The sequence below is a fragment of the Camelus bactrianus genome, chromosome 4, assembly GCF_048773025.1.
Source record: "Camelus bactrianus isolate YW-2024 breed Bactrian camel chromosome 4, ASM4877302v1, whole genome shotgun sequence".
Taxonomy (NCBI): domain Eukaryota; kingdom Metazoa; phylum Chordata; class Mammalia; order Artiodactyla; family Camelidae; genus Camelus; species Camelus bactrianus.
Genome location: NC_133542.1, coordinates 20,826,426 through 20,849,968, shown reverse-complemented (window position 1 = coordinate 20,849,968; position 23,543 = coordinate 20,826,426). Strand labels below are relative to the sequence as shown.

At 32.9% G+C, this 23,543-nt stretch overlaps 1 protein-coding gene across 1 annotated transcript in view; it reads left to right on the top strand.

Annotated features, from left to right (window-relative positions):
• CNTLN (centlein) overlaps positions 1 to 23,543 on the top strand; it is a 247,919-nt gene that overhangs the window by 118,576 nt on the left and 105,800 nt on the right. The window contains exons 10-13 of the mRNA XM_010946034.3: positions 80 to 205; positions 7,971 to 8,092; positions 9,433 to 9,552; positions 20,562 to 20,662. Coding sequence (XP_010944336.1) covers positions 80 to 205; positions 7,971 to 8,092; positions 9,433 to 9,552; positions 20,562 to 20,662 — 469 coding nt within the window. The remainder of the gene's footprint in view (positions 1 to 79; positions 206 to 7,970; positions 8,093 to 9,432; positions 9,553 to 20,561; positions 20,663 to 23,543) is intronic.

The window sequence follows — 23,543 nt, the reverse complement described above, 5'->3', positions numbered from 1 at the left end:
TACTTGTTCTTTAATTTTGCATGTCTTTCATAATCCAGTGTTCCAACTAGTTCAACCATGTCCTTGTTTTATTCTCGAGGAACCACCTGTGAAACGTTCAAGGTCTTTGTCCCCAAAGACCTCTTTCACAGACTCAGAGGAGCTAAAGAAGCTGAGAAAAGCTGAAAGAAAGATTGAAAACTTAGAGAAAGCACTACAACTAAAGGTGAACATTAAATCATTTCTTTAGTAACAACCTTGCATAGATAAAGATGAACGAAAGTAAACATTCATTTCACAAATTACTGCTTATCATTTGTCTTTCCTGAATTTAATTACATGTATAAAAATGTAATTAGTATAAGTTTTTTAGATTTCTGATGATCATAAAGTAATAAAAAATTTGCTACTTGAAACTAAATATTTATTCACTGTAAAATTATTGGGGAATATTTTGGCTTAATATTGGGAATAAATTTCTTATTGTTTCTCAGAGACAAAAAATAGAACTACAGCAAATGGGAAGAGAATTTCTTATAGTTCATTATATATGATAAACATATAAAAAGAAAAGTGAGTTAACAGCTTTGGTAACCTAGCTCAGACTACTTAAAATTGTCCTTTATAGAAAAATTACATAGTCAAAATGCCAAATAAATATTTTTTCCATTTCAACTGAATTTGTCTCAGAATACATGACATCTGAGTCAGTGTTCTACCAATGTTTAAGAAGCATATACCTTTATTGTTCTATCTTTGATCATTTATACTTTCCAATTTTACTTTGAGAATTATCTTTCTCAGATGAAGTTAGTTGTACATCTTGAACCAATTTTATGTGATTATATTGAGGGCTTTAATTTTTCTGTGAATTTAATGTGGCTAGACTTGTCATCCTTCATTTATAAGTACCCAATGACCAGCATTATTTGAGATTTAGCCATTTAATTGAATCTCAAATAGTTTTATAACATTCTTTGACAAACCCAACTTAAACATGATTAAAATCCTATATATATAAAGCTTTTTTTTGGTCATATAGATTTTTCTTAGGGGAAATATATTTTGACTTACATTATTTGTGCTCTAGAGCAAAATATGGTTTAGAGGTACGGTTAACCATAAGCTACAATTAATAGTTTTCTTCTACCTTTTCATTAAACATTATGTTAATTTACATTTATTCAGAGTTAAATTATTAGTTCTAAAACAACAAATGTTATCATTTATTGTTTCTCCCCAGAATAAAATGACCAGATGACCTCAGCTTGCTAGCATTTAGTGTACTTGAAATTTATACACCTGGAGTTATTTGCTCATTCGTTTACTCAGTAACTTATTGGATAACTCAATTAGCCAAGCACTGTGCTAATCACTGTACAATAGGAGAAAATAATGATGCTGAGTGAGTAGTTAGAATCTAGTGTATTAGAGTAAACGTCAGGGTATGCTCAGTATATTATGGGCATGTTTAGGAAACCATCATCTGCCTTTTGCATAATTCTTGAAATTCACACACCAAGCCTTCTGCTTCTGTCCTCTTTTAATGTGGGTTCTCCAGAGAAATCAAACCAATAGGATATAATCCTTTAGTCTTCCCTAATGGGACATCGTTATTTTGAAATATATGTGCATGTATGTATGTATGTATGTATGTATGTATGTGTATGTATGGGTGTATAGAGAGAGACAGAGATTGATCTACTATAAGGAGAATTGGCTCACATGATCGCATAATCTCATGATTACGGAGTCTGAGGAAGTCCAACATATATAGTTGTCAAGCTGGAGATCCAAAAGAGCTAATGATATAGTTCCAGTCTGAGTCCAAAGGCCTGAAAATCAGGGGAGCTGATGGTCTGAAGTTCCAGTCCCAGTCCAAGTCTGAGTCTAAAGACAGGAGACCAATATCCCAGCTCAAAGACAGGCAGAAAGAAAGAATTCTTTTTGACTCTGCCTTTTATTCTATTCAGGCCTTCAGTGGATTGGTTGGAGCCTATCACACTGGGGAGACCAGTCTGCTTTATTCAGTCTATTGATTCAGATGTTAATTTCATACAGAAACAACCTCACAGATACACCCAGAAATAGTGATTAACCAAATATCTGGACAGTCAAATTGACATATAACATTAACCATCACATATCCTTCAATAGTAGAGGATCTCCACCCATATGCCAGCAGAAGTCTGTGAGTCTTTTTCAGTTCCTTGTTTTTGGCAGGAAGGAGTAGAGCAATTCAGACATTTTTAGATCTGTTCGCTTTCAGCCTCTTGAATTTCTTGTTTCAAAGTGTCTCAGAAACATAATAATAATTTATTTCCTCATTCCGTTTTTCTAGCAACAGCTCTTTTGGATGAGGGCCCAAGTTTATTTTTAGAGTAAAATTATTTTTCACACAACTTCTTTTTCATTAATATTTTTTCTGTATTCCTCTTTCAAGTTAATTATTGATAATCATGAATTTCAAATGTTTGTTTCCTTTCACAGATTTGCAAGATAAGGGGAAAAAGTGGGAGCAAATTTTTTTCTTTGTATTTTATCATTTAGGATAGGATTTCTTATTTTAAAGGAGCAAAATAGTTGAATAAAAAAGGCACTAAAATCAAGAGCATTTAGCAAAAAGAATGAACAAACAAAACCTGTAAAGTAAAGCAACTCCAAGGAGAGTAATTTGGTCCGAGGCACTTTTTAATTTACAACCTGACTCTAGTAAGTATCACTGTCATATTTAGTGAAGATAGAGACCTGTTCTGTCTTCTTCATTAGTAGGCTGTAATACTGATACTACTGCTGTTTCTCAAGTACATGTGAATATAACATAAGATAGGAATTAATAATGTCTGAGTTAAGTTTCCTTGGGCTGCTGTGAAAAACTACCAAAAACTGGCTAGCTTAGAACAGAAATGTCTTGTCTAAGTTCTGAAGGCTATACAAGTCCAAAATCAAGGTGTCAGCAGGGTTAGCTCCGTCTGAGGTCTGTGTGGGAAAATCTGTTCCATTACTCTCTTATAGCTCCTTGTAGCCTCAGATGTTTCGTGGCTTTTAGATGGCCCTCTCCTTGTGTCTTCACATCATCTTCCCTCTATGTATGTGTCTCTGTGTCTAAATATCTCCTTTTTTATGAAGACCAGTCATACTGGATTAGGTCCCACCCTACCTCATTTTAACTTGCTTACCTCTAGAAAGATCCTATCTTCAAATAAAATCACATTCTGAGATTGTGGGGGTTAGCACTCCAATGTATCTTTTTGGGAGAGATTCATTTGAACCTAAAACAGTGTCTTAATGGTTTTTAAAATACATTGGGATCTTGGTGCTCCTTTTGAAGACCATTCCCCACTAACACACATTGAATTTTTGTCATGGCCTTTCCCATGTTGATATTCTTTTGAATATTGCTCTGCCAGAAACTAATGGGAACATTGCAGACAAAACTATTCTATGCTCAATTTTTTAAGCAGTAGATTAAAAGCTTTCTTTTTTTTTTTTTAATGAGCCTTTGACATATCAGTGTGCATTGTGAATCCATAGGAAGGTAGAGAAATATTATTTCTCATATTTACTTGATTATGCCTACTAATATTTCTCAAAAGACCATGGAAGATACTTTTGGAAACACTAAAGGCAAAAGACATGCTCCATGGCATTGTAGGTAGCTTTAGGATCCTAAGTTGATCACCAAGGTGGATTGAAGGGAGGGAGGGACAAAGAAGTTTCAGGAGCCTATGGTACACAGGTATATAAATGTTGATACATTGACATGCTATTTTCTATTATATCAGCAGTAGTCATGCATATTATCCTAATTCTATATATATTATAATATTACATGAAATTGTATAAATAACACATTGTCTTGCTCAGCTCTCTTTTGTGGCTGTTTTCAAGGTGGGTAACCAATGTTATAATTATAGAGCCAGTAGCAATAGAAGAGATGAAAGCTATTATCATAAAAAGCTCACCCATTTCCAAATCCTGACTTCATGGATATAGTGAACTAAAAGTTTATAAAGTGTAATTTGGAAACCAGCAGAGCTTTATGAAGTTCTTACTACTCTTGAAATTACTAATGCCATGAATCCCTGCTTTACTGACTTTCATGCATTTGGCAACTTGATTCTGCTAGTACTTTTCTATGACATTTAATAACATCAATATGTCCTTTGAATACAGTTTATATGTCTTTCATTTTTCAATGCTCTAATATTCATGAAGTTTGTACATTCTGCTGAAGTTAAGCATCCATGGAATCCTTGGGATTTTATAAAAGTTTTTTTATAAAAAAACTTTAAAACCTTGCTATCATTCTCTGAAGATTGAACTACTGTTTTATTAATAGTGTTCATGCTCTTAGTTTGCCTTTTGCCTGTCAAAAAGCCTTTGACCAAACTAGAAGATTCTATCAATCATTTCTGTTCTTACGAACTCAGAAGTAGAATTACAAAGATCATTGAGGAAAGTCAGTTGATACAATGTTCCTATTTTTATTTTCTAATGTTTTAGTTATTGAGACTTGTTTGTACACTTGTTTGGTTAGAGCTTCTAGTTTAGCTAGTTTAATTGCAAAATATGTAGAAGATACTCTGTAAATGTTATATTGAATGATCTAATAGATGGACCTAAATCCATGGGATATTTTTGGATGTGTCTTCATTGGAAACTGTAGTAATTAATCATGTTAAATGTGTTTTTCAGTCTTTATACTTAATTTTTTGTAAGATCTTTGAGAATATTTCCCAAATGATGTACTATTGTTTTGACTTAGGCGATTATAAGTCAAATAGGACTTAAAGAATCATTATCCAAACTAATAGATAACTTGTATTTGTTAGAATATTGTTTAAAGTATTTTAATTATTCTTTTAAAACATTTCTTTTGAGATATCCAACTTTGGACTGAAGGTTTTAGTCAGCATTTGTTCTTGAAGTTAAATAGGAAAAAGCATTTTTCTTTGAGCTATACCTAATCTATCTTGTATTTACATTTTTATGAAATTTTGCTGTCTATCTCTGAAGTAGGCTAAAGAAGCAATGGTCTCTAGGATAAGTTTAAACCATGTATCACAATTTGAGAACAGTTTTCTCAAAGCAAAAATCTATGGATGAAGCTGTATTTTTAAATAATTATTTTAAGTTGTCTATCAAATCGATTTACCAAATATTTAGTTTGGTTTTATTCTTAATAGTTTGGATTTTAGTAATTTTCTAAGAGTTATATTTTATAAAAAATTTATAAGAATAAGAATAATGTATAGGAATGTTTAAGAATTATAAGAATTATGTAAATACTCTACTGTTAAGCGTAATAAATTACAAAGCATGTAAAATTAAAGCAGAAAGTTTACCTATTAAACTATTTTTCCATAATCACTACTTAATGGAAGTTTTAGGAATCACAAGTGGCCACATCAAGTGCTTTGATTAACTACTATGCCTAGTACAGAGCCTCGCACTTTGTGAGTGACATGTATGACTTAGGAAATTTTTACTGAGTCTTAATCTTTGGTTTATTAGCATAGTATAGTCGACTTATATTTGAGAATTAGGGAAAACACTGGATATAAATTCAGTGATTAATGGTAGCTGAGGCAGTAGTGAAAAATACTAAAATAATGAAAGTACTATCAATAAGAAACTCAATTTTTTCATTAATTTAACAGAGTTATTTTGAAAGCTAATAGAAAAAAATTGAATACCCTATTCTATTAATTTTTACTTCTTGGTCCATCTTTTAGGTTTTATCTGCTTAAAATTTCTAGGGTCTCTAACACAGACTTAACAATTTCAAAATACTGAATTTGTATGTAATAGTTTTTAAAAATTCATTGTAAAATAGGAATTTATGGGGAAGGATTTTTATTCAATGAAGAATAGTTACAGGAAACTAGAAGTATCTAACAAAGTAGTTAGTTTGTAAGATTACTTTAAAATTATGTTTTGACATGAATCTTTTCTAATATCTGTAAATTTATAAATAATTAAATTATTTTATTAATACATTTACAATATATCCTACCTAAATTCATAATAAATTTTATTAGTTTATAAAGAATCCTAATAAACATAGTTAACTTTGGTTCATTTATGACAAGATAGCATTATTAATTATCATTCTTCTATTTGGCTAATTTAAATGGTTTATTTCACATGCATAAGAGTAGAAAGTTTATTGTCCAAAGAAGTTGGGTTGTTTACCAACAGTATGGAAAAGTCAAGGTCATAGTTAAATCATTCTTTATGTCTTAGAAAAAGAGATATAAATAGGTTCTATTTTGAAAATGTAGAAATTGAGACACACTGGATTTAAGTAGCTATATCAAGGTAAAATTTGGTAACTTTTAGCAACAGGACTTGAACTCATATCAGCACTGAACACCATGCATGTAATAGGCTCTTAATATATGGTTTTTCAGTTGAAACAAACAAATTTGAATTCAGTATGCTGAATTTTTAACCATAGTATTAAACCATACTACTTTTTACCAAGTAGCTGTACAGTGACCATGATTTGTGTATCTTCTAAACTTCTTTAGGATAACATTTATTCTGATTGCTCTTGTCAAGTGATTCTATTTTCATCAAGTACTTGCATTTTCATATTGCATACAGACCACTTTATACACACAGGACTAAAAATACTTCTTAATAACTAGTTAAAAGAATTATTGAAGTTATCCTACTAGATATATATTCAAAGTGAAATGACAAAATATTCATACTGTTGAGACAAGTAGAATTGCAGTAAAGTAATGTAGGCTCTATAAAGTATTATCTTACTATTGGGATGAGAAACAGATAGTAACAGTAAATTTGGCTTCTGAATGATAAGGGCATCAGTGTTAATGCTTGGGAAGAGGACAAAATAAAACGGGTTTGCTTTGTGCCTCTGTTGGGCAAGCACAGTGCCAGGGCCTTTGCCTACATGTTAACTCAATTTAGTTGTCATAATATAAATTTCTGTGTTCTTTTCCATATTCTACGGTAAAAAATTAAATTAATTTAAATACTGTTCTTAAGATTATGCAGCTAATAGGAGAAAGCTCCAGGGATGCAATTCAGGTCTTTCTGCCTGCCATGTGCCTACTCTTCTCACCTCACTATAATCTTAAGAGTACCAGTTGTCCCCACTGAATAAGTATACGAGTTCTTTCATACAGAAAATGAAAAGAGTTTAAGAAGAAAGTTTGAAATTATCAGGGGTTAAAAAAACTCAATACTTATTTTACTTTGAGAAACACAGTTCGTAAGTAATATAAATACCTCCCTTGAGGACTGAAACTTTGGCCTATTTTATAAGTTCGTTCTGTTGTTATGTAGAAGATGAAGATTTATGCATATGTTCTATTTAAAACATTTAGAAGTCATTGACTTATGGTTGTTTAACCTAGTAACGTTTAGACTGTCTTTTCTATAACGTCTTCAAGAGTACTAAGCCCAGCTTTCCTATTTTAGTTCCTTATGGTTCAACCCAAAATGTTAACTATGCCACTTCTAACATAGGTCCAGACTAATTTCCTTCCTCATATGTAATCTTTGTGCATTATAACAAACTAATTATGAATCTGTGGATTAATGAACTGGTCTTACTATGAGCTTACACTAATTATATGTGTACTTATAGCTAACAAAATAATCATGTCTTATGTGTGGACAGCTCCTGGTATTGAAAAAAATTTTTTGGTATGTAGGATTGATTCATAAATATGTGTATATATACAATTAACAACAGGGAAAGGAATGAGAATAATTTGATCGCAAAGTTTTGAATTTACTTAAGCTTTTTTTGAAAATGCAGTGAGTATTTATCAAGCAAACCTGTTCTGTGACTAGGAATTCTTTTTCTTCTGCTTAAACAAGTATTACAAATTCATTCATATTTACACAATTTTTTCTTTCAAATTTCATGTTTAGATGGGTAAACTTTTATTTGCAACACTATATTAATACTTTCTTCAAAGTTTTATACTTGATTTTCTTGTGTTCTACAGAGCCAGGAAAATGATGAGCTAAGAGATGCCCATGAAAAACGCAAAGAAAGGCTACAGATGTTACAGACCAACTACAGAGCAGTAAAAGAGCAATTAAAACAGTGGGAAGAAGGCAGTGGCATGTGAGTTACATAGCTCATAAAGACATTTCCCTAAATATTAAATGGAATGGAATAGCATCATATAGGTGCTTTAATGGCTTTTGTTTGATTGTGAAGAAATTATTTTGTAGTCAAATCTTTATCAAGGATTTTTGAATAGAGAATATAATAAATGAAAACAGAAATATGCTAGCAATAACTTGATTTTTCTATCGTTTGCAGAAATCATTAGCATGGATGATTGAATTATTGTATATATTTTGGTATCTATAGAGTAACTTAATACAAGTATATAGCTTAAAGCAAAAATAGTTCCTATCCATATGATTGAAAAACTACTTTAAATAAATAAAATACTGGTGTTACAGTATATATGAATCAAAGAATATTTAAGTTTTAATTGAAAGACATGAGAAATATGAAATTCACATATATAGTTAACTGCCTTAAAACTACTTCAACCTAGATGCAATTTGAAAATCTTTACTATCCATCCGTTTGTTCTGCAGCTTATCTGAATGAATTGGCGGTCTCAGTTCAATTGCTCTGAACAGGTGTTCAGATCTTGGTTGGTCGTAAGTGGCTCCCCTGTTAACAGTATCAACAGAGGGCAAAGGACTGAATGAGTACAGAAAATCTACTACCCTCTCATCTTTTCAGATGGATCCTTTAGGGCAATGTTGATGATACACATTGGTCTTTTCTATAGAGAAATACTGTTTCTAAATTGGCCAGTACAGCACTTTTACAAAATAAAATGAAGAGTTTGTTTTATGTACAGAAAATGAAAACATAAAGAGCATTTAGCATGTTTTGTAGATAATTGTCACATCTAAATTTTTCCTTTGAAGAATGGAAAGTATTTCATATGACCTGTTGGTAAAGCAGTTGGATTTAGCCTCTACTCACCTAACTTTTTAGTAGCCACTAAAAGTGTGAAAACTACTTTCTAACTATCTGATATTACGCTATTCACTGATTAATGCATGTTTTAAGATAGAGTACATAAACCACATTCAGATTAGTTGCAGCAAATTCCAGATGTATTGATTGCTTATATCCTTTTATGGAAACTGTGACTGTTCTACAGTGTTTTATCACTAGTAGAATGAATGAGAGAGCTAAAAATACTGTGTGTCTGCTTTAAAGTTTGCTTCTCATAGTAGCAGTTTAGGTTTTTTAGGATAACATGATCAAGGATTTTAATTTCTATGTACTTAGGTTTTAGGAAATTCGTAAAATAGTGAGCTTTAATTAGAAATTTGGTCAATAGATATTTAAAATTTTTAGAGAATGTATAAATGAGTTTTTATTGCACTTTGAACATGTTAAGTAAGAAAGCAACTTCACTTTAAAAATAGGATGGAAATCAGGAAAATAAAGAGAGCAGATCCTCAACAACTTCAACAAGAAGATTCTGATGCTGTATGGAATGAACTGGCCTATTTCAAAAGAGAGAACCAGGAGCTAATGATTCAAAAGTGAGTTTCTTTTTTAACAGTGTGGACTTAGATAAATGTTTGAGAGAAAATTTTTATGTCTTAAAGGCCATGAGAGAAATTCCTTATAAAATTTGGAAAATGAAGTAATCTGATTTTTGCCAATAAAAGTAAAGAAAAAAGAGGCTGGCTTTTAAAATATATATATATGTATAATGCAATAACAAGTTGCACATTTGCTAGCTCTAGCTGAAACTGTATAATATGATCTAGGGATTGTGTTAATTAATGTGGCTCTCATCTGTTGGAGGTGTCGCTCTTCATTAGCTTGTATTTTAGACACTGCCGTACTTCATTTTTGGAATGAGGTGGAGAGGGGATAACCTAGCCAGCCATCCTTGTTTGATCTCCTAGATACATACGCAATGCAGAATGCCTGAGCTCTCTTGGTTCCCTGCCCTGTCCTGCTAATCCCAGCTGAGCTCATTATGGTGTAGCCTTGCTGCTACTCTTGGAGCCAGAGCTGTCCAAGCTAATTACTGGTAGCAGCAGAACTGCCTGTTAAGGGTCTGGTATGGATCTGCTAACATGGTCCTTGGTAGTGACCTGCAAAGGACACGAGGGAATTGCTTTCTTTCTTGCTGTGCACTGCCTGTCCTTTGGGCTTAATGCTGATCCCTCCACATAGGTCTTTTAGCTGCCCTAAGTATAAAACTTGATGAAGGATACTCATATTTTAGAAAACATACAGTTTGTGTCCTTGATCTTATAATTCACAGGCTATTATATTCAGCTTGGCAAAGAAAGAACACTTTTTTTTTGAAACAAAAACGGAGTTAGACCAACATAATTAGCCTCTTTTGCTACTTACCTATTTCTTCATTTACAGTTAATTTTTGACACTCAGGCCATGCAGTCTTTTTGAAAGCCTGGATGTCTTTTAGATTACTAGAATATAGCATCATGTGGTATAATGTAATCAAATATCATTGAATTTTCATAGCTAGAAATTAGAATCTTATTTTATATACTATGTAATAACATGTGTAACTTTAGATCACTACCTTTTCCATGTAATGATAAGCTTTTGAGGAAATGATCATATCAGATTTAAATGTATAATTCCAATTACCTTGTAAAGTACACTACACTACTAGTATTAAATGTTTGATGCCAATAATGAAGTCTCTTATCTCACAAATTATTTTATAGATTTTATAGATTGTCCTAGAAATATTCCCTGATACTTTTGATAGCTTTGTTGAGATATAATTCACAAGCCATATACTTCACCATATAAAAGGAATAATTGAGTAGTTTTTAGTATATTTGAATAGTTGTACACCCATCACAGTAAATTTTAGTACGTTTTCATTAACTTTCTCCTAACTTGACCCCTGCTGACATCACATTGAAGAGAGTGTGAGGGAGTTCCTCATTACCACTTGGTGGTGGTGGAAGTCCATGGTTCTCACTTGGCCTTCACTGAGCAAGGCTTTTTTTTTTCCTTTCCCCAGTGGTATATGGCTAGAGTAGGGATGGTTATTGTCAATAAGATTTCTATTCTGCTAGTCTGTCCCTTTGTTGGTTCTTTGGCTTGAGAGAGCAGACTTTCCTTGAGACTTACTTTGCTTGTGTCTGTTGGCATTTCTGGGTCATGGATATCTCTAGTACTTAGTTTGAGATACTTAGGAAAAGAGAAAGCCAGAGAACTTAACCACTGTGAGTTGTTCTTCTTCTGTTGTTCATTTACTCCTAAAGTCCTTATCCTATCCTTCTTCTTCTCTCTGCCTTTCAGAGTCTTCTTATATTTGTTTTATGTACAGATCTTCCTCAACTAATGATGAGATTCTGTCCCAATAAACCCATTGTAAGTTTAAAATATCATAAGTTTAAAATGCATTTAATACACCTGACATCATATCTTAGCCTAGTCTACCTTAAATGTGCTCAGAATACTTACATTGGCCTACAGTTGGGCAAACTCATCTAACACAAGCCTATTTTATAATAAAGTGCTAAATCCCTCATGTAATTTACTGCATAGTGTACTGAAAGTGAAAAACAAAATGGTTGTATGGGTACAGAATGGTTGTGAGTTGTAAATGGCTGCTTACCCTTGTGATTGCATGACTAGTTGGGAGCTGCGGCTCTCTGTAGCTGCCCAGCATCATGAGGGAGTATTATACAGCATATTGCGAGCCCAGAAAAAACATCAAAATTTAAAATTCTAACTACAGTTTCTACTGAATGCGTATTGCTTTCACACCATTGTAAAGTTGAAAAATCATTGTCAAACCAGTTTAAGTAAGGGACCTCCTGTGTTGTGTTCAGGATTTTTATATTAATTAGTGGGAGGAATAGGGACAAATATATCTACTCTGTACCAAGAACTAGAAGTTTCAGCTTGTTTTTCTATAGACCAGGCACTCTTATTTTTGTGTCATATAGTAGGATACAGTTTAGTAATAGTCAGACTGTTTATTATAGGAATAATATTTATCCTTATTTATGTAGTAATAACTGTCTTTCAGTTTTAAGGCTAGAATACATTAAAGAAGGTGTCTACTAAAACTACTTTTAAAACAAATTTGAATAGTACTTCCAAATTCAGTCTTAAAAATTGAGTTAACTTTTCAAGACCCTGATTAAAAAAAACTGTGTGGCAACTCTAACTCCAATCCAGTTTTTAAAGTTGACTTAACTTTTCAAGATCCTGATAAAAATTGTGTGGCAACTCTAAATCAGTTTTTAAAATAGGATTAAAAAAGTGATACTACCACTGACTTATATTACAATGTTTTTACCATTGAGTATGATCAAAGGTATTTGTTGCTCCTATAATATAGAAATCAGAGGACTTGAGAAATTTGCATGGAACATAGTTCCTATAATAATTCGTTTAGATTTATAAAATGTATCTATTTATTATCTTAATAATATTTTTTAAAAATACTAAAAACTTAGTAATGTATAAACTAATAAATGGGCTGGTTCCTTCAGTATTTATCTAACAAATATTCATTTATTTATTCACTTATTTATCCATTCAGTATTTAAACAGTACCATTCAGAGATAGGCACTAAGTTGGGAACTGAATGTGTGGTGGTGTACTGAAGAGTAATAATTTCATACTCTGATGAGGTTTATTCTAGGAGCACCTGCTGTGTGCTGATGAAGAGAAACCACTGTTTACTTGAAAGAAAGAAGCAAGGAAAGCTTTTAGAAATGCTAATAGGCTCATAGCTTTTTCACTTAGTCGACGATGTTGCCTTACTGACAGTAAATTAGATTTATGAACCAACAAACTTCCGTTAGTTAACATTCTGCTAAATAAACATGTTAACATTCTCCTAAATAAAAACATTAGTGTAAAAATATTTGTGAACATTTTTTTCTGAGTAGTAATATAAAACTATAAAAGGGGCTCAGGTGCCACAGTGTATTAAGCTTTTCTTACACAGCAAGTCTAGCTTATCCTTGATAGGAACCCTAGACGTCAAGGGAAGGTGTGCAGACATTCACTGTGTGTCTTCTGTTTTCTCGGCTAAAGAAATCAGGAACTTGCAGTGGGTGGGTAATTTTGGTCTTATGATACTAATCAATAGCCTATATAAAACGCTGCAGCTAGGCACTCTGCTAGACACAGGTACACAGGGAGAAATAATATGCCACCCTTTTTATCAGGATCTCACACCTTATCAGGGATAACAAGCAAATGTATGTTAAGAACTGTAATAAGGAAATAGTACTGGCATAAAACAGGGACAATGGCATTATGATTTCTCCAGTTCCTCAAACCAGAAATCTAGGGAGTTATAATTGATTGTCTCTCTATCTGACCTCCTTGTAAAATAGTCCACACCAGATCTTAATGACCCCATATCACAAATATTTCTAGCATATACTATTCCTTTGCATTCTTATTATCAATGCTCTTATCCAGGCCATCATCATATCTTCCCCAGCGCTGCAGAGTGATCTTTTAAAATATGAATCTGAGCAGATATCTCCCCTGTTTAAAGGCCCTTAATATCTGTCCATTGCTCTTAAAATAAAATTACAATTCTTTATATAATACACTTGAAGTTCTTGTCCCCTTTCTTACCATTCCTATCTTACTATTTTCTTACCTGAAAATAAGTATGAGAATGCAAAATATTGGCAAGGAATTACTGATGTTTTTCTCAGTTGATACTGAGAATTCTTATTAGTGAATGTGTGAATGAAGGCCGTTAGAGTTGGGGGTCAATGGTAAAGGGGTTTAAGATTTGTGATTAAAAACTTCAACTTTATTTTATGAAAGTAGGGAATTTTACCCTCTATATCATAACTTGATAAGGTCTTCTTATTTCAGTGATCTTTTGATCACTTTTTAATGATAAAAAGTAAACATGCTATAGATCAATGGCATAGCCCAGGATGGAGTACTTTTGTCTCTCTTGGGTTAAACATTAAATATATGTAGGCCATAGTTTCAAAGAATACTTAAAATTCAATAATAATTGCTTGAGGAATTAAAATAAAAATATTATGGTTGGAAAGTTCTGTTAATTTTTTTCTTCTGCAAAGCAAGACCCCTTGCCTTCCTAAGCAAGAATATTATTTTTTCCATATGTAGAAATGAGGATTTTAGGAACTTTATTTCTCTAATATGAGTTGGAAATACAATTCCTAAAAAAAAAAAAATCTGCTAATAATGACATATTTTGAAAACAAATGTATCTTTGGGTAACCATTAACAATGTACAAATTATTTATTACTTTTATTTTAAAGCATACAATTCAATTGCATTTAGTGCATTTAACATGTTGTACAGTCATGGTCTTTGTTTAATCCAAAGCATTCCCCATCCCATTTTCCCCTTCCTCCAACTCCTGGCAACTACTAATCTGCTTTCTGTCCTTATGGATTTACCTATTCTGAATATTTCATATAAATAAAATCAAGTGACCTTTTGTGTCTGGCATCTTTCACTTAGCATGATGTTTTCAAGTTTCATATGTATTGTAGTGTGTGTCAGTGCTTCATTTCTTTTTATAGCTGAATAATATCCCATTATATGTATTTACATACCACAATTCATTTATTCATTCATTGCTGGCTCATAGGATAAATTTATGTTTAACTTTTTGAGGAACTGCCAAACTGTTTTCAAAGTGGCTGCAACATTTTACATTCACTCCTGCAATCTATGAAGTTCCACTTACCCCATAGCCTTGTCTGCTCTTGTCATTTCCTTTTTTCCTCCCTCTGTCCCTCTCCTTCCTCCCTCCCTTCCTCCCTTCTTTCCTTCCTTCCTTCTTTCTTTCTTCCTATTATGGCTTTCCTCGTGAGTGTGAAGTAGTATCTCTTTGTGGTATTGATTTACATTTTTCTTAATGTCTAATGAGCATCTTTGTATGTTTTTACTTATCCATTCTTTGGATAAACATCTATTCAAATTTTTTTTACCCATTTTTAAAATTGAATTGCTTGTCTTTCTGTTCTTGCACTGTAAGAATTCTTTACATAGTCCAGTTACCAGATATTTGCAAATATTCTCTCCCATTCTGTAGGTTGTGTCCTCACTTTCTTAATAGTTCTTTTGATGCACAAAAGTTTTAATTTTGATGAAGTCCAGTTGATCTATTTTTTTTCCTTCTTTTCCTTATGCTTTTGCTGTCATATCTATATGGGCATCACCAAATCCAAGTTCATGAAGATTTACCCCCATGTTTTCTTCTAAAGTGTTTTATAGTTTTAACTCATGTTTAGATATTTGGTCCATTTTTAGTTAATTTTTTACATGGTGTAAAGTAGGGATCCAACTTCATTATTTTCCATGTGAATATCCAGTTGCCCCATGTATTATTTTTTATAGCTTTGACAAAGAGGCTATTTGATCACATGTAAGAGTTAAGTAAATTAGTAAGATGAGAACTTAAATGCATCTATTCTTGAGTTCAGCATGAAATAGCACGGGCTATCATAAGCTAGGGGTAAAAGAGAATATAGGTTCTTGTATATTAGTGCTCTCAAGTGTTGTACAGGTTATCCCAGGCTGTTGAAAGGCAGCAGATTTCAACTCTGTGGCAACAAGTGTTATCTCAGCTACTTTATGATTGAGAATCAGGAATAAGAAATTCACCCACAGAAATTGGACTCATAGGAATTAAACTCACCTACTAAGCATTCCTTGGTAAGAGTGAGACGTTTCAGGACAAGATTAGCATAAGACCTAATTCATTGCTGAGTTAGAACCCCCAAGCCTAGGGCCCATTGTATTCCTCTTTTGTATCTCTAGAATGCTTCAGAGTACGATGTAACTTGAGGCCTATAAGAATTCACTCATGACGCTGTTCAAAGTAGTGGGTCCTGGAAACAAGTAAACCAATTATAATTATGTAAATAATATATTTTTAAAAGGCCTTTAAACTATGGAGTTTTATAATATTAGTTACATATTACTGAATCCATGTGACCCTTTGTATTGTTTGTAATTTCATTCATTGATTCAATAAATATACTGGGCACTGGAAGTAAAACACTGAGCAGAGGACGCATGGCTCTAGTCCTCACAGCACTTCAGTTTATTGGAGAAAACAAACAATAATCAGTGAGTGCAGATATACAGTTACAAACTTTGATTAATACGAAGATAAATCTTCTTCTGTGCATCTCCATGTTTATGTTTTTCCCAATCCTTTTTGGTTTTTTTTCCCTTCTTTCTCTTTCCTGCCCTCCCATCTGGCTAAAATATAGAAATGGTTTATATTTTTGTGTCCTGCACAATCAACCTAAATCATGGGAGATAGAATATATTTTTATTGTGGTAAAGAACACAAAACATAAAATTTACCATTGTAACCATTTTTAGGTATACAGTTCATTGCCATTAAATACACTGATGCTGTTGTTTTACTTCCCCACCATCCATCTCCAGAACTTTTTCCATCTTCTTAAATTGTAACTCTGTACTCTGTACCCATTAAATAATAATCCCCTATTTCCCCCTTCCCTCAGCCCCTATCTCTTTCTCTTTTCTGTCTCTATGAATTTGCCTAGTCTAAATACCCCATATAAGTGGAATCATGCAATGCTTTTATTTTTGTGTCTGGCTTATTTCATTTGTTATAATGTCTTTTAGATTTTTTCCATTTTGTAGCAGAATTTCTTTTTAAGGCTGAATAGCATTACATTGTATGTATATACCACATTTTGTTTATCCATTCATCTGTTGATAGATATCTGGGTTGTTTCTATCTTTTGGTAGAATATAATAATAATTTTGTTGTATTTTCATTGTATTTTGCTGTACAGTTAACAAGATTCTTGGCTAAGGAAAAAACATTATTTTGTATCTATTGACAGATATTTCACTGGAGTAAATGGTGTATGGTCCAGCATTTGGTTTTATCTTGGTGAAAGTTCCATAGCACTTGAAAAGAGTGTGTATCCTGGTATTATTGGGCAGAATGTTTTATAAATGTCTATTAAGTCAAGGTTTTTCATAGTGCCTTTCAAATATTCGATGTCCTTACTGACTTCCATCCATTTTGGGTGTTGATTACTGAGAGAAGTATGTTAAAAACCTCAGTTTAAGTATTTTCAGATTTTTCAAAACAGTTGTTAGCACAAGTTTAGATCATCATTTACCAGAGCCTTTTTTATCCCAGTTCATCAGAATGACCCTTTTGGGTTCTTTATTGGGTGCCCCTAGTGTTCAACAAGATCCTCCTCTCTAACTGGTTGGAATTCACATGTCTTCCATTCCTGTGAGAGCTGTGAGAATAGTTCCATTTATAGTTCTGGTTGTTCTCTGCTTGCCTTGTTGAGTTTCATACTATGCATGTGCTACAAAATATTCAACCACAAACTCCAATTCTTAAAGCTGATTTCTGCAGCTCCTTCTCTTTGTAGCTTCCTCCTCTGTGCTTCACAAATTCCAAACATTTCAGCCTTCCCAAACTCCAGGCTCATTTCCTTCAGCCCATTGAAGACTCTCTCCCCCTGCATCATGGTCTGGCAAGTTCCTCCTGGCAGAAACCTGGACTGTTGTTAGGTCTGTTTGTCCATTTCCTTTCTTTCAGGGATCACAGTTCTCTGTGACCTATTGTCCAGTGTCTGAATACACTCATCTCAAATAATTTGTCCACTATAAGGCAGATTTTGAATTGTGGTTCTCATACCAGAGTATCTGAAACACCAGAAAAAATGGGTAATAAATCAGAGTCAGTAGATAGCCAGTGTTTATCTTGCTTAGAGAAACCTGGGCACTGTCTCTGTCAGCGCCTTCCCCAAATACCCATTAAGATGTGGTTTGTTGGTGCATAGTTTGACTCAAGAACAAGGTTGTCCCTAATGTTTATAAATGCTCTGTATTAAAAGTAGGAACTGTGTGAATTCTTAAAAAAAAAAAAAAAAGCACAAACAAGCTGTAGGCATAGAATACCTCTAAAGAACATGAAATAATGTTTCCAACAACTATAGCCCTGTGTTCTACTGGATTAGTGATCTGAGAGCCAAGAAAAAGTAAGTTGATATGAGTTACATCTGCTTTTTCTTTGTGGGGCCATCTTATGTTCTATATGTACATTATGTTCCATGTTCTTAGCCAAACAAAGCAAGCATATAATTTAAACTTAATCACTGTGTGGATGGCTATATATGTTTGTATGTGTGTGTACCCTTCCCATCAATCTGCAACCTGAGAAGCTGCAAATGTGTATCATAAGATCCTAATTTTTAAAATCTTTATGAATGTGTTTAAGTATACAAACTGTAAACAACATTTTTTTCAAGAAGTAAATTGAGTGAGGGAAAGCAGATAATACTTTTTTTTCTCACTTTATGTAACTTTTTATTTGAATTATTCTAAGAATTGTATCTCTTATTTTCTTGAGTACATTAAAGTTTAGAACTACTGTTACATCTTCCTGGTAAATAATTCCTTTGATCATTATGTAATGATCATAGTTATTTTTAATATTAATTTCTCAGTGTAATTTTATTTTTTATGCTCCTTTGAAAAATCCTTTTCTTGCCTTCAATTTGATTATGTTTTGATTTCTTTTTTGATCTCCTTTGACTTAAAAGTTTATATTTGTTTTTCATTCTTTAAATTTTTTGTGAAATTATAACATATTATTTGACTGTCTAAAGTTCATCAGTATACCTCTACCCTCTTTTAGCATACAAAGATCTTAAATGCTTTAACTCTTTCTTTCAACATACATCATTATGTTCAGAACTTTAGTTCTACCTAATTTTATCTCTACCTTCACTTAGATATTGCTACGATTGCTTTACATAATAAATGTTTGCTTAGTTCATGTACACATTTACAAATGTCTTTCATCATCATTCCCTCATAGCTTTTGAGTTTATTTTTTTTCCTCAAATACAGTCTTTAATATTTCTTTCATCTAGGATCTATAGATAGTAAACTATGGAATGTGGAAAATATTACTTATTCTCCTTCTGGCTTTTCTTGTTGATATCCAAAGTCTACTGTCATTCCTAAGTTCTTTGCTTGTTAATTGGTTTTTTTTCAATCTTTTGAATTTAAAATTGTCTGTTTTTGTTTGGTGTCCTTTAGTTTCACTATATTTCTAAGTGTGAATGTAGTTTTGTAAATGCTATTTGCAATTTTTAATGCTTTCTTAATCTGTTAATTCATAGTTTTGATCAGTTCTCAAGCTTCAGACATTGTATGTTGAATATTGTCTTCTCCCCATTTTCTCAATCTCTCAGAATAATTTTTATTAGATACTTTCTGGCCTTCTCATTCCAACACACTGTAGATTGTTGCTATTTTCCTTCTCTTTGTATCTTTGTGTTCTTTCTGAGTTTACCAATTTTCATTAGCTTTATCTGTGTGCTATTTAACTTACACACTGAGTTTTAAATTCTGGTTATGTTGTTATTACTAACTTCAGATTTATTTAGCATTTACAGATATATTATTTGGTTCTTTTTCTTATTTGTCTGCTCTTGTTTCATAAACCCCTGTTTTTTTTTTTAATGTATGTTTGTCACCTCTTTTTCTTTTTTCCAACATTTTAAGAACTCCAATTTTATAAAAACTCATTTTGAATTTCTCTTTTGTACCTCTTTCATTGCTGTGCATTCTCTCATTTTGAATGGGGTGTATATTGGCTGTTATTCATGGCTTTGAACTTATTCATACATTTATTCTTATTTGCAAAGTTGACTTCTTTGAGAATTATTTTCTGTGGTGGTTTTTATACAGTCCATTCTCTCAATCATAGAAGCCTCTCTGCAGCGAATGATTGTATGTGCCTGTACACTGGCCATAAACCAGTTTTCACATTGCTGTCAACTCTTCAGGTCTCAGCCAATGTTGGCTCTAGTTTGAAACTGGTAATGTAGGCTTAGGATTCTGAGTTCACAGGGTTGACTTTGTCTTGCCCTAAGATTAGAGCAGGATGGCTCTTTTTAATGGAACTTCAGCTAAATAAGCTCAGATACTGAGGTTTTCATTAGGCAAAATTGTGTCTCCCAGCCTCCTACAGTTAGCCCAGTTTTGTTTCTCAGCCATGAAGGGTGTTGCACATAAACTTCCATCTCCACTCAGGTCTCAGAGTCTCAGGTCTCCATGGGCAGTATTTGATACCAGTCTCTCATCATGGTAGCTCAGTTCCATTTTACTAGTAATGTTTCTCTGTCTTTACTTGGCATCTAGAGATTTACTCTCTTTGCTTTGAATGGTGTGTATTAATATTTTTTATTTTACATAGCATATCTGTGTGTTAACAAATAGGCTGGTACCTCAATACATGATTTCTTAAATTATATAGTTTATGCTTTAAGTATTTAGCATGTTTATTTAGATAAAGTTAAAAATGACTTGAAACATTTTACTTTTCAGATCCTCATTAAAATTCAGTTTTAATTGTTAGGATTTGTTAATATTAATATACTTTTGCTTTTATTTTACTACTGTCTAATTCATATATTTTAAAATATTTTTGCTGCCTTTGTATATTTGTTACATTATTCCTTAACTTATGCATTTAAATAGTTGTTTACTGTGCTAATTTATAGGACGAATCTTCAAGAAGAATTGGATAAACTTAAAGTACATATGTCTGTTGATAAAGCAACGATACAGGAATTGAATACAATTATAGCAGAGAGAAAAGAAGGTAATTTTTTATGGCAATAAATATTTAATGGAGGCAATATAAAACTATCCAGTTCTTTATATTTTATTTTTAATTTCTTCTAAGAATCTTACCCTGTTCCCCCTCTTTCCACTGCTTTACTCATTCATATCTCTTTAACATTTTCACCTCTCATGAGAAAATCAAATAGAACACCTAAAAGTTAGTTTTATAGTTTATTAAAAATTTTAAAGAGATATTTGATAAGGAGAAAACTATTCGTTTTCATTATTCATTGATAAAGTTTTACTCGTATGTTTGTTCAAAGTTTTATAGATAATACAAGGGATTATACTCACTATCAATACTTCATTTTCATATGACATTACATTTTTCTGGAAGTCATATGGTCACATTATCTGGAATAATGCTGCAGTGAACATTGGGGTACATACATCATTTTGAGTTAATGTTTTCCTTTTCTTTGCATAAATACCCAGAAGTGGAATTGCTGGATCATATTGGTAGTTCTATTTTAAATGTTTTGGTGAACTCCGTATTATTTTGCATAGTGGCTGTACTGATTTACATTCTCACCAGTAGAGTGCAAGAGTTCTTCTCTTCTCTTCACATCCTTACCAAGATTTGTTACTTCTCATCTTTTTGATAATAGTCATTCTGAAAGGTGTAAGATAATATCGTATTGTGGGTTTTTTAATCTTTTCTTTTATTCTTAATGAACATATTTAATATACTCACAATTCTTTTAGCAAACCAGAGTTGTTTATGTGACTGTTACCTTAAAATGATTTCCAAATCTTACAAGTAATATTTCAAAGCAACCAAAACATGTAAATTATCCCCGAGGTCTGTAGCAAATGGCTGTAACCCAAGCAATCAAATCTTTGTAATGCTAGGTTTCTCTTGTGGTAAGTTATGGGTATTTGAAATAGGTAATAGTCAGATTTGAAACATTAGCTTTTTCCTTTTTCTTTTTTTTTTTAATTTTTTATTGAAGTGTAGTTGATTTAGAATGTTGGTTTCAAGTATACAGCGAAGTGATTCAATTATACATATACATACCTATAAATTTTTTACGTTCAGATTTCTTTCCATTATGTTCTTACAAGAAATTGAATATAATTCCCTGTGCTATACAGTAGGTCCTTGTTGTTTATCTATTTCATATATAGTAATTATATCTGTTAATCCTCAACCTCTAATTTATCCCTCCCCGCACTTTACCCTTTGTAACCATAGTTTGTTTTCTATGTCCGTGAGTCTGTTTTTGGTTTGTAAATAGAATTTTTATCATTTTTTTACATTCTACATATAAGTGATATCATATGATATTTGTCTTTCTCTGTCTGTCTTACTTAATTCAATATGATAATCTTTAGATCCATCCATGTTGCTGCAAATGGCATTATTTCATTCTTTTTTATGGCTGAGTAGTATTCCATTGTGTGTGTGTGTGTGTGTGTGTGTGTGTGTGTGTGTGTGTGTGTGTACCACATCTTTCTCCAGTCATCTGTTGATATATATTTAGGTTGTTTCCATGTCTTGGCTATTGTAAACAGTGCTGCTGTGAACATTGGGGTGCGTGCATCTTTCAAATTATAGTTTTCTCTGGATATATGCCCAGGAGTGGGATTGCTGGGTCATATAAGTCTATTTTTAGTTTTTTAACAGAACCACCATACTGTCTTTCATAGTGGCTGCAGCTATTTACATTCCCACCAACAGTGTAGGAGGGTTCCTTTTTCTCCACACCCTCTCTAGTATTTATTATTTGTAGACTTTTTAATGATGGCCGTTCTGACTGATGTGAGGTGATAACCTTATTGTAGTTTCGATTTGCATTTTTCTAATAATTAGTGATATTGAGCATCTATTCATGTGCCTGTTGGCCTTCTGGATGTCTTCTTTGAAGAGTTGTCTTTTTAAGTCTTCTGCCCATTTTTTGATTGGGTTGTTTGTTTTTTTGTTACTAAGTTGTGTGAGCTGTTTATATATTCTAGAAATTTAACCTTTGTCAGTCGCATCATTTGCAAATATTTTCTCCCATTCCCTAGGTTGTCATTTTGTTTTGCTTATGGTTTCCTTTGCTGTGCAAAAGCTTATAAGTTTAATTAGGTCCCATTTGTTCATTTTTGCTTTTATTCCTATTGCCTGGGTAGACTGGTAGACTGTCCTAGGAGAACATTGCTAAGATTTATTTCAGAGAATCTTTTGCCTGTGTTTTCTTTTCAGAGTCTTGTCTTATATTTCAGTCTTAAAGCCATTTGAGTTTATTTTTGTGTATGGTGTGAGGGAGTGTTCTAACTTTATTGACTTACATGTTCAAGCAGCCTATTATATTTTTAAGAGCTTCCAGTCATTTAGGGTGTGCCAAGATCTGTCAGTGTCCTTAAGGGGAGGTTCTGAGCACCTAGATTCAGGCCATGTAGACTAGATGCTTATGCAACAGCTTTAAAAGTATGCAAATATGTATAGTCATGTGGGACCACAAGTGTAAGTTCCACTGGCTACGCAATCTGGAGGTTTCCCTGGGAGAGCAAGGATAAAAATCAGGGCTCCAGACAACTGTCTTGGCTCTACTTTGGGAGACACCAGCGAGCTGGAGCAAGGCAGAAGGGGAGTACCAAGATGGCGTCCATAGACAATGTTCCTTGACAGCAGTTTTGTAGTCCACTGGACGTGTTCCCAATCTCAGACCAGAGCTCCAGGACATGCAAAGAGTTCTTTACAGAAAGGCTAGGTGATGTGCCTCGACCTGCTGTATGCACGTTATCCTGGGGATGGCAGCCTGCCAAGAACTGTTTCTCTAATTTCCATACTCCCATGGGATCCAGGAATGGAAGACCCTCTGGCTACTAGAGCCAAGTGATCAAGGGGCATCCTCTAGGTTGCTATAAAGACC